This window comes from Dermacentor albipictus, chromosome 9, assembly GCF_038994185.2.
Source record: "Dermacentor albipictus isolate Rhodes 1998 colony chromosome 9, USDA_Dalb.pri_finalv2, whole genome shotgun sequence".
NCBI lineage: Eukaryota > Metazoa > Arthropoda > Arachnida > Ixodida > Ixodidae > Dermacentor > Dermacentor albipictus.
Window position 1 is genome coordinate 6203852 of NC_091829.1, and position 12354 is coordinate 6216205.

General features: G+C 45.0%; 1 protein-coding gene across 2 annotated transcripts in view; it reads left to right on the forward strand.

Moving 5' to 3' along the window:
• LOC135906082 (L-gulonolactone oxidase-like) overlaps positions 1-12354 on the forward strand; it is a 74593-nt gene that overhangs the window by 40372 nt on the left and 21867 nt on the right. For both annotated transcript variants that reach the window (XM_065437239.2, XM_065437240.2), the window contains exon 10: positions 3894-4058. In XM_065437239.2, the coding sequence (XP_065293311.1) occupies positions 3894-4058 (165 nt within the window). The remainder of the gene's footprint in view (positions 1-3893; positions 4059-12354) is intronic.

Sequence of the window (12354 nt, forward strand, 5' to 3'; positions counted from 1 at the left end):
TATTCACTCACCCTTGTGGATTTCGCAACAGGGTTCCCCAACGTCATCCCTTTACCTTTGACGAACTCGGCAACTGTAGTAGAAGGGCTGGTTGAGATATTCTCAAGGATCTGTTTCCCGCACGAGATTCTTTATTACCAAGCATCTTGTTTTACATCAGACTTGATGAGAGAACTAAATGATTTACTTGCGATCAAGCATCTGAGCTCAATGCCTTATCATCCTATGTCTAATGGGATGGCAGAGCGCTTCAACGGCACCCTTTAGATGATGCTGCGGAAGCTATGCCAAGAGAAACCCAAAGCCTGGGATCAATATATCGCCCCACTTCTTTTTGCTTACTGGGAGGTTTCACAAACGAACCTCGGCTTTTCACCATTTGAATTGATATACGGACGTCAAGTACGAGGACCCTTGTCCATACACAAGGATCTCTGCACAAGAGACCGGCCCAAGCAAGATGTTAAAACGACAGACACATATGTCCTCAGCCTCAGGAGCCGACTAGAAGAGACCTTGAAGGTAGCTGACCAGAACTTGTGCAAAGCTCAGAGAACTCGGAAAGGGAACTACAACCGTAACAGTCACCGCCGTCAGCTGAAAGTAAGAGATTGCGCGCTCATACTCCTCCCAACCAGTGATAACAAATTAATGATGCATTGGAAGGGACCATTTGTAGTCACTGGAAAAAAAAAAAAACTCCTCCCACACTACTTGGTAGGGTTTCAACCCCACCTGTCCACCCAAGATGTCATGTTACTTCTAAAGAGACAGATCATCGACGTTAAAACAAAAGACGTTCGAGGCATGTTCGCCCTAGATCTCGCGAAAGCATTCGACACTGCTTGCACCGCTTTGTACTGGAGTCTGTGGCAGGCCTCGGCCTTAGCTAGAGATTGCAGGAGTACATACGCTCCTTCCTAAATGATGAAGAAGCCCGACTGCGAGTCTCCCAACTTAGTCGGACCCCTACACGCTGGGCTCCGTCGGAACACTGCAAGGTTCAGTCATCTCTCCATTACTATTTAACTTGGTGATGAAAGGACTCGAAAACAAACTATGAGACATCCCGAATGTAAACTACGCTCTATACGCAGATGACATCACCATCAGGAGCCTGGGAGGCTCCCTGGCAGACATGGAGCAGACATTACAGTCTGCCCTAGATGCCACGGAAGAGTACCTATTAGACACAGGAATGAAACTATCCTCCCAAGAAATCAGAACTCTTACTATTTCGCAAGTCTTGCCAAGAAGTCCGCTACCTAACTCCTCTAGACAAACTTCCAATCGCACTACGCACAAGAGACGGACAACAGATTCCGCGAGTCAACCGCATACACATTCTCGGGCTCATAATCGAAGCCACCGGATGCCACGGACACACGAGCAAACACTTGACCGCCAAAACCGAAAACATGATCAGACTCATCCACAGAGTCTCGGGGCTGTTATGATTGGGGTTTCAATCCCATCGCTCCGTTACTCGTGATCCCATCGTGATCCGTTGTCTAGATAGGAGTTGGGCATGAGGTAGAAGGTAGCTGGCCCATGCCGTCGTCCGACTTATCCATGCTGAGGACGTTGATAAAGGGAAGGACTGCTTCTCATTGAGAACGAGGAGTATGGGTTTATTTACAATATTTATATCAGTCTAACATGACTGTTTTGAGAAAGTACACCAGTCTAACATGACTGCTTGAGAGAGAGTGTCCTAAGCAGCCGCACAACAGCGGCTTTTAAACACTCGGTCCTCTCCCAATACCCAGGTGACGGAAATGGCTGTACAAGCACCGCAGGCGAGTTGACCAGGCACTGTAGGGGAGACGAAGCACCGTAGGGGAGACGACCCGGCACTGTAGGGGCATTTATTCCCCGAACTGCAGCACGCCCGCCGGCCGTCCATTGTCTGGCGTCTTGGTCGGCGCGTGGGAAGGGGTGTCAGTCGAGGACCCACGTATTGTTGTTCGCACACAGTCGACTTAGTCACGCCGTGGCTAGAGGTGTGCGGTGATGCTCCCGGAATGTTGCCTCCACAGTCGCAACTTGTTGGCAAAACTTGCAGTGCAGCTGGCCATTCTTAACAGGGCGCAGGAAGGGTCCCTGCGCAGATAACCTTCTGCGTGTATACCACGCGTTCCTTATGAGCCACATTAATTACGTTGCCTCTGCCCACAACTGGACGAAAATAGAAAAGACGAAACTAAGCACGCTCATGCACAAGAGCATCAAACAGGTCTTGGGCATTCCACAAAGAGCAAATACAGCAAAGGTTGATCAGCTGGGCATGCACAACAACATCGATGAAGTGATCGAGGCTCAGACTATCGCGCAAATACTCCGCCTATCCTCGTCCAAAGCCGGTAGACTAATCCTAAATGAAGCTAATATCTCTCCATCTCCCTATCTCGAGCACGCTGTTACCCTACCGAGCGAAATTAGAGACAACTACAAAGTCTCACCGTTTCCCAGAAATGTCCACCCACAACACGATGTGGGTAGGTGCCGGGCATACGCCTGCGCAATTCTCGACCGCACCAACGCGGATCGTGAAGCCACTGCATTTGTGGACGCGGCCCAGTACGGCAACACGTCCACTTTTGCACATGTGTTTTGACATTCTGTACATGGAAACAAGTATATTTACGGCTGAGTCCTATGCTGTGTTTATGGCTGCAAAACACATCAAGCAATTAAAACTACAAAAGGCAACTATGCGTATTCACCGCTTTGTTAAGCGTCGTTAAAGCTGTGTCTTCACAAAAAAAAAAAATCCTGTATTTACTGATTTCTATTGAATTTTGTGCATTATACATGCATCTCATCAACACATCATAATATGCTGGGTGTTTTGCTATAGTGGCATCAAAGGTAATAGGCTTATTGACCAAAACGCCACCTCAATAACATCTATTAATTCTTCAATAGCTGCTACTGTCATAAATCTCAAGCATTTCATGCGCAAAAAAAAATGAGGGGATATTGGCAATGTGTGTGGGAGACCCTAATAAACTCCACATTATCAAGCCACAATTAGTATTTTGCCCCTCCACAACAAAAACTCGGCAAACCAATGTCCTATTTTGCCGACTCAGAATAGGGCATACATATGGCACGTGCCATTTTTTGCTGACTTGTGTTGATTTTCCAATGTGTAGTAGTTGTGGTGAGAGACTGACAGTCTTCCACGTTTTGATAGAATGTCAGGAAGCAGATCCTCAACGTAAACAGTACTTTCCTTTAGCCTATAGACATCACATTTCTCTTCAGTCAGTAACGTTCCTTGGTAAAGACCCTGTTTTTTTCTTTTGTTATTAAATCAGTTTTAAGCTTTTTACATGTTAGCACATTGCAGGTCATCAGCCCAGGTGATTACAACACAATTTCTCACTAGAGGCTGCTGCTGCGACAGTACTACATGCTTTAGCATGTGCCTCCATGCCCTTGCATTTAAGGACAGCGATTAAGCAGTAATGCTACTGGTACTAACTTTTTAGTGTATCGGCCTTTATAGGTTGGCATTTATGCCCATAGTGCACCTCATATGTTATCATCATAGCTTTAATACAGATATAGCATACCTTACCCTATTAGCAGCGAATATTTTTACGCTAATATCCTTTTTATGGACTGAACGTTTGCCTACATCGCACCATTTCTTGGTGCTTTTTGGACATCATTGGCTCTTGCACCACAAAACTCCATACATCATCATCACATTGTTTGTTTGTCTTAATATAACCTTTCTATAGCTGTGTAGAACGTCGTATCTTGCCTTTGTTGTACTCCTAATCTCTGTTGTTATGTCTTGGCATTAAACATTTCGGTACAAGAGCTAAAAAAGAAGTTATTATGGCATTTCTCTCTCTTTATGGTGCCCTTGTGAAATCAAGGGAGAAAACTGCACTGGCCTTACGGAAACTGAAGGAGTGGATTGACAGCACCCCAGGTGCTTCTGTGCACATACCTGTGGAAATTCGCTTTGTCCAAGCTGACAACACGTACCTGAGCCCTGCATCTGGTCGTGACAGCTGCTACATCAATGTCATCATGTACAGGTGAGGCTGCCTGCTTGCTGCAGACACTGCATGCAATTGTAAACTGGACACAACAGTTGGAACACTGCTGGTGCAGGTAGATCTCTTCAAGTGGTGTCAGTGTCACTAAGGGTGGCTCATATTACAGTGTGGTTATTTAACCCTTTAACCCTTTCAATGTCAGGTTTTTTTCGAAGGTGATGCACTCATAGTTTCGGGCTTTGTCTGAGATGCTGTAAAACGAACACAACAGTTAATGTTTGGGTGTAAAATGAAAAAAGAAAATAAGATGCATAATGGCAAGCGCTCTCCTGGTATGTCCTTACGTTTCTATATGACGAAAGGAACGTCGAAACAAACATGGTGTGATAGAAATGTGGAAACATCCTGGGACGTCAGTGATGCTCAAAGGGGGAAAATTTTCAAAATAATTCTAAAGAAAATCCTCTATTTTCTGATGATAAGTTAGTTGTCTATCAAAATTTACACCCAAACTTAAACAGCCAGGTCTGTGACCCACTGCTAATGAACTTTTGTGCCCCCACACAATAGCTGCAAAAGAGTCGCAATACAAAACATCAGACAAATTGGTTACAAATTTCTACTGAAGTGACACACCCTAGTTTTCAATGAATCACCAGCTTTTCATTTTCGGCTTCTTTAACATTACTTGTGCTAGTTTCTATCACAAGATATTATGAGGTATAGTAAGGCCTTTAGCTTGTACAATTATGGAACTTGCAGCATTAGCATTGCAATAGCAATTATATAGACACTCAAGGCGCATTTTTGGCATTGTTGCTGTGATGTTCCGTATAAAGTCCAAGGGCGATAATGCTGTCACTGTGCACCATACGCTGTATGTGCTAGTGAAACCATGCGAGGGTGACCCGACAATCGTGCCTCAATTTCAAACACGCAAGGGAGGAAAGGGGGGAGTAAGCGTGCCCTCTTCCACTGTGCGTATGGCACTGGGGGGTTCCAGACGGTCTTAATCCAATTGAGCATGAGGGCCTCACCCATATAGCCCTTTTCATTCATGCGAACGACAACATCCCGCGGGAAAGCCTCTTTCGGCAGCGTCTTCCTCTTGAATATTATGTATGGGGGCATCTTTCTGCCATCTGCAGTACACGCAAGCATCACCGTGAAGCGCGAATGCTCGTTCCCCGTAGAAGGAAGCTTGACTTCTTTTGCCCCGCGTTCGCACGCTGTGGTGGGCGACGGCATGTCGAACCACACCGGCATTTCATTCGCGTTGCCGATCTGTCCCAACATGTAGCCATGCTGCTGCCAGAAACGGATAACATAGCGATGGAATTCGACCAGCTTGTCCTCGTATGCCTCTCGCAGCTTCTGGCAGATTGATGTGTGCCGTCGAAGTGCGAATCCCTTGCGTCGAATAAAGCGACGAATCCAATAAATGAAGCCCTTGAATTGTTCCTTGGGCAGTCCGGATTCTTGGGAGATCTCAATAGCTTTGATACAGATGAGTTTTGCTGTCACTGGCAAAGATCTGGCACGATGCTCGCAGACGAAATCCACCACCTTGTCTTCGAGCTCCGGGTTCACCGCGCAACGCCCGCGAAAGGACGTCTTCCGCACGTTGCTGGCAGACAGCTTGAATTTCTGCGTTTGCCAATACCGGATGCTTTTTTCTGAGACGCCAAATTGCCGCTGGGCAGACATGTTCCCATGCATTTCAGCATATTCAATTACTTTCTTTTTAAATGCTGCGGTGAATGGACGTCGAGTACTTGTACTCATTTTGCGGATTGTCGGGAAATTAGCAATGCCAGGAACGATCGCTGCACAAAAAGGGAACATGGCGTCAGTCGAACTGCCTAGGCCACGTTAACGTTGGGCCGCGTCGGTCACCGAGGAGGCGATAACGATGCGGATGCCGAAAGGTCTGCACTCCTACATGTTGCCAGACGACTATTCATGTTGTGCCAAGGGCCGGTATATAAGTTGAGGGGTGAACTTTTAGCAATATTTTTTGTAAAAAACCTCGACCTATATTCCGCACTATACGGTAATTGTTGATGGCATGTGTAGTCATTGGAGATGAGAAAATACGCTCGCAGTCAATCTTTCCGCGACCGCGGGAAACGCACCAGCATCGGGTGCAGGTGCTTCGCGATGAGCAGAGTCACCTTTCCAGTTGCGCGGCACACTGTTGACAGGAATGCGAACTGGACCCCCGGTGACTGTTTGAAACGTTCCAGCGCCGTAAAACATCACAGCCATCAGCAACTGCAGCATGGGAAGCACACAGGCTGTCCTCTGTTGTCCCCTCTTTCCCGGATAGGCAACATAGCGAGAAGTCGCACAGTGTTCTTCATGAATCTGTAGCGACCGAGGAATTGTTCGTTGTCGTTCAGCTCCATCGGATTCCCTCGGTCACGTAGGGCGGGTGGCGGAATTTTCGGCAAGGGCTGCACCTCTGAAAATGCTGTATCCAGGGCGTGGAAAGCAAACTCAAAAGCAGCTAACCTCCGCGCAATGTCCGTTCGGGAGCGTGCCATGTTGGAATAACACACGAAGTCAGTTTCAAGCTAGCCCGGGAGCAGACTTGAAACTTGAGCGAACTTCGACGTAGCCAATTTGTTCGCAAGTCGTCAGCAAGCTTGAGCACGATTTAGGACGCGTGGCGAAGCTGTCTTGAGACTGCCAGAAGTCAAGTTTGAGCCAAGTTAGATCTCTGCATTTGGCAGTTACTGTGATATAATAAAAAAAGTATTCTGCTTGTCGCTCTTGGCTGTTACAACTTTGCTGTTGCTGCTGTTTCTGTGCTGCATCTAAAGCTAAACCATCCTTAATGAAGTGCGTATGTAGCCCACGAAAGGTGTATGCTCAAGGCAAGCTTTTAATGAATACATGCTACCTCACCCCTCTGCCCCGGTCTCATGTTGAAAGAAATTTTATGGATTTTATTATTCCCAGGTTGATAAGTATGCTAAATGGATGGGTTAAGGGACATGAATTATGCGGGATGCGAACTGATTTTAATGTGAAAGGACTGCAAGCATAGCAAGAACAGGCAGCAAAGGTCAGCAGGAAAACCCAGTGCAGAAAATGTGAGTCCTTACCTGTCTTGATGTACACTTGCCATGCAACCTTTGAATGAGGTACAGCAAAATTCCATTGATTCAAACTCTCTCAATTCAAATTGATGGACAACTTGAACTTCCCTGTTGGTCCCGACAAGGTCCTATGTATTCGAAGAGAGAAAAATTACTGGAAATTCCAACTCCACAGTTATTTCTCACAAGCTATCTCACTCCCATGCACCACTTTTACCACAATACCAAGCCAAAGATGAAACTTTGATACATTGCACATGGTGAAAACGAGGAAAGATGTACAGTGGAGCAAGCAGAGCAGCTTGTCCCCTCCTTCTTTCCCATCTGGCTTAAAAGGAGCTGTAAGTAGCCCCAGTGCACGCTTGATAATGTTACTGCACCCTCACTTACACCCCTCCTCCTTCCTAGCGCTCACTTCATGACGTTATTGGGCGGCGGCTTGTTGATCAGGTCGGCTCCAACATTGGGCATATGGGAGTACAGCTCGCATCAGGCTGCCATCCTTCTGTGCTCACCCTTGCATGTTTTCCCTTGCATCAGCAGCAAAGGGTGCATGAGGTGCGTCCTTAGTCAATCATTACTTTATACGGAATCTAGGCTTATTCCTATCACCACATGGTGATGGAGGAAAGATAAGACTTCTTCAAGCCCAGTGACAGTTTTGGTTTTGTGTGCTGTACCACACAATTGATGATGTGCTATATTTGAAGGGCTCTCTTTAGTTTGAACTCTGTCCTATTAGAATAAATTTACGGCCCCTTGGAATTCGTAATAACGAGATTATACTGTAATCAATTTATTTTTAAAGATGCCAATTGAAGTAATGCTCACACAGTTATTGGGTCCTCTTTGTGTGTGAAAGGCCTCACATAATTTGCTTTCTTTCCTGCCCTATTACTAATCCTAATTTTTCTTATAGGGAAATATAAGGCAGAAAAACGCAGTTTTTTGCTTTTGCATACAAAAACTGAAAACTACATGGGCACTGTTTCTTAGAATAATAAAGGACCCCTCACCAGGTCTGGCCATATTGAGCTGACAAGTACAGAGCATACATTGCGCGTTAACAATCGTGTACGCAAAGTGTTACATTGCTACGCTCCGCAGGAAGATCTGAAATTTCATTTTAGACGCCGTTTACCTCTTCACTCGCGGCCGCCGCGCTCCAACTGGACGGTGATGTAATCGTACCCCTGCGCCTACGTAATCGTTTCCACAGTGTGACGTCGCTCGTGGCAACACGTGACTTCGAAAATTATTCAAGACAACATCTGTTGTCTGTGCGATCTGTTGATTGAGTTGACGAATTTAAGTTTAGAGAAATAATAAAACACACAAACGGACTTTCTGCATGTTTTTTGTTTTACTTCGCGCTGAAGCAAGAGAGATGTATTTCCGCTTCGTCTGCTTGTTCCTATGGTCGTGCGGTCATGTGCGCAGGTACCGAAACTGTGCCATTTTCTACCATGTTTCAGTGCATGATCACGCTCTGCAATCCGCTTGTTTTGCCTCAGTATTCATGTAGCACTGAATTATACCGCTAGTCATATTTCCTTGTGCACAGCGGGCAAAATATTGCGCTGCGCGAACGAGACAATAGCTCGCGCGCGATGCCCTCGGCGGAAGTGCATAGGGCCGAAAAAAATAAAAAGAAAGCGAGGGGCGAAAAAAAAAAAGAAATGGAGGCGGGGCCTGTGACGTATGCTTCACGTGATCCTCGAGGTCCTCTATGGGAGAACGCAGGAAAGGAATTTCACTTGCGTAGGCTACACGGGGCAAGTGGAGAGAGCCTCTTGCTTGCCAGTGGAGCCTGCCTGCTGAAATCATGGGTTGGCGCCACTGAAATATTTCTATCTTGGCTATTAATGAGCCGATTTGAAAACTTTTTGCGGCAGAACACTCCCCAGAGGACACGTAACAACTTAGTGTATAACCAAAATTTGCTATGGGGCCCGGTGAGGGGTCCTTTAAAAGTAAACTGATTGTCTGGGTTGGGATGTTACACAGCACACATCACCGCAGAGAGGTGATGAGTGTTGCTTCTATATTGGTTTTTCTTGTGGCTGTTTACTGTATGTATGAGCCTTTCCACACTTACAATCTCTTTGCAGTAAAATAAGTTCATGTCCCATGCCCATCTTTTCTATTAGCTTTCCTTGTCCCTTCCAGTCTGCATTGCTGATATCATAGACCAATCTTTCCCACTAGTTTACCACTGAATATTCTTAGTAGTCCCATCCAAGAAAACCAGTCTCAGTTGAGGTTTTCATCGATCGTGATTTGCTTGAGCACATTCATCTGCAGATTTGCTGACAGAAGATCATTGAGGAGAGAAACATGCTTTAGAAAGGGCAACCAGAAGCATGCAGGGGCTTCTTTTTGGCACTGTGGGCATATTTGCTTACGTATTTTTATAGCCGCGAATGAACTTGTGGAATTGGCCATAAAATTAAATGTGGCCCATACTCTTCTCCGCTGTAATGCTTCCAGTCATGTAGCTACGGCATGCACTGCGCACATATTAGCTGCACATGAAGAGAATAATGCCAATTGTATCTATAAGTATGTGCACTGATGTGTTGGAATGTCGCTGCACATCACTAGCCTGAATGTGCTGTAGTGCAGGGCTGTAGCTTAAGCCCATCAAAATGAAGAGCAGGAACTGGCACTTCTACTGTCTGCAACCATCAATCAGATAGAATCAGTGAATTACTTTGCAGCTCATTTGACAAGTGTACTAACGCCAACCAAGTGTTGAGCACACTGGACACGCTATGTTCCCTTATCCTTTCTTGTATACAGTCAGTCCCAAGCTCTGAGACAATAAACAGTTGTAACATTGCTTTGGGAATCCCATGCAGAATTATAGCACAGTACTGTGTGTGTATCAAACTCCTGTTCACCGCCACATTCGACATTAATTGTGAGGACATGCAGTGGCACCATCCATTGCAATTGCCTTGTTGATGAGGTATGAAGTACAACGCTGTGTGCTTCACCTAGCTTTACTGCTGGTACTCCATTTAAGCACCGCACAGGTGCCCTCTTTGACATTTCTGTTAATGCTTTCAAAGTGAGAAAAGTTGTTCACTCCCATATTAATGGCCCTGGGCGAACTCGGAGCATGGCACGCTTTACAGACGTCTCTTCACAAAATAAAATTAACAGTCACTTTTGTGTGCATGTAGCAACACAGTCTCCAAACCAGCTTCTTGTGCAAAAGACGCAATTGTTGGGAAAATAAGATGGGAAATAAACTCATGTGGTATGCTGTCTTTACTACCTAAACCAATGATGACTCAGTACAGGGATCATACAGATTTACACAGAGCAGGTGTACAAGTGTGTTTATGTAAGGCAGTGTGCAATGCTTCTATCTGGCTGCTGTGATTGGCTATGTGTTCGTGTACTTTCATTTATCTTTCCTTTTGTTCTTTCGAAGGAAATTTTTTGAAGATCAAATGTGAAAGATAACATAATTCGGCCCGTTCAGAAGCAGTACATGAAGAGCTATACATTAATTTCAGAACAAAGTGGAATTTTTGGTAGCGAATAAAATGATTTTGGCTGAGTGCTGTTGTATGCCTTAGCAGAAATCCTGAGATAAGTATCATTTTTGAAAGAGTCATTCCCAGAACATGCTAGAATATGCATTAGCATTGCAGTACTGTTCCAAGCTCTTAAAGGGAAGTCTTTAAGAAATTGTGAACAGAAATACCAATATATTTTGTACCACTTTGGGGGGATAGATATACAAGTGATGCTAGCCTTGGGACTTCAGCTAAGCTGGCATGACTTCTCTGCTGCTCGATTTCAACATATCAACACAAAATAAATTCAGTAATTCAAAAGTTATAATTAGCCAATATTTTAACTAGCTACCTGTACATTGTCATTTATCATGTAGTAATGTCGGTATCTTCAGATAATCAACTTCAATATTGAAGATCAATTGCATTTTAACAGGCATTTCTAAGACAAAACGAATTGTTTTATCTAATAAAAGATGCATAAAAAGTGGTACATTTAAAAAAGATTTCAATTTGATATTATTGGTGCAACTTTTTGCTGGAATATTAGCGGCAAAAGGGGCAAAATTAAGAGCTATCAGGACAAAGCGCGGTTCTGTATGCTGTTATCTTGTATTTTGCACAGTTGTTTTTGTCATGAACACGCAGTATTATATGTATTTAACCACGCTGTGTGAATATGAACATATGAACTAATTAACCGCAAGACTTTATAGCACCGAGTGGCATGCAAGAGATGCATTGAATTAGGGCGGTCGAGGAGCGAGGATGACTGGCTCGACTGGTTCCAACAGAAAGACTGTTCCGAAACGTGACGCAACAGTCTGCCTCGCTGACTCGTTGCTGACGTATCACACTCGGCCATTTAGATGGCATATTGTAATGGACAAGTGGCTGGGCACCTTCACGCACTATTCACAGTATGAGTGCACTGATGACAACACAGTGCGTATACACACAGACCAGTATGCTCCCATGCTGTGTTCGTTTCTACCTTATCCTGCATAAAAACTCTGCAGCACTATCTTTGACGCGGGTGATGCAGTGCACCATGGTTTCATGTGGGCATTTAGGGTCAGTGTTGCAATCGGCATATAAACCACATCATAGCATGAGTGACTTGCCACATCATTCCTGTGCAAAAGATGTCTAACTTTGTGTTCGAGACTGCCTTGGAGGGGTCTTTTCAGTCTCAGGAAAGAGTCCCGAGGTGTGTGGAGCATTCAGATAAGCTTCAAATAGGCATTTTTTATGTTTCGCATTATTGATATATTGCACTATTTCGGGATTGGCTGTCTAACTTCTTGTTTGAATATTTAGGGAAGTAACTTGTAATGTATCATAGCTTTTTGTAATGATCACACCAGTGTGTAAGCTGTTACAGTAGACTTTTTGTAATTGGAGATATCATTAGGACAGTAACAAACAGCGCTTAAGACGGGATGGTGAGAGCACGACATACAAGGCGCTGTGTGTTCTGTGCCATATCTGCTTTCTGTGGTTGTTTGTCTGTGCCTTTTCTGTCGTGCTCTCACTGTTTTGTCTTAAGCGCTGTTTGCTCCCATTCTAATGATGCACCAACCACAGCCCAGTTTAGCACACTCCTGCAGATATCATTGTGTACTTCCAGCCAGCTCAAGAAAACTTGGCGGCAACTTTAGAAGTGTGCTGGAGTGCCTACTCAGTCATCCTCACTTCGTC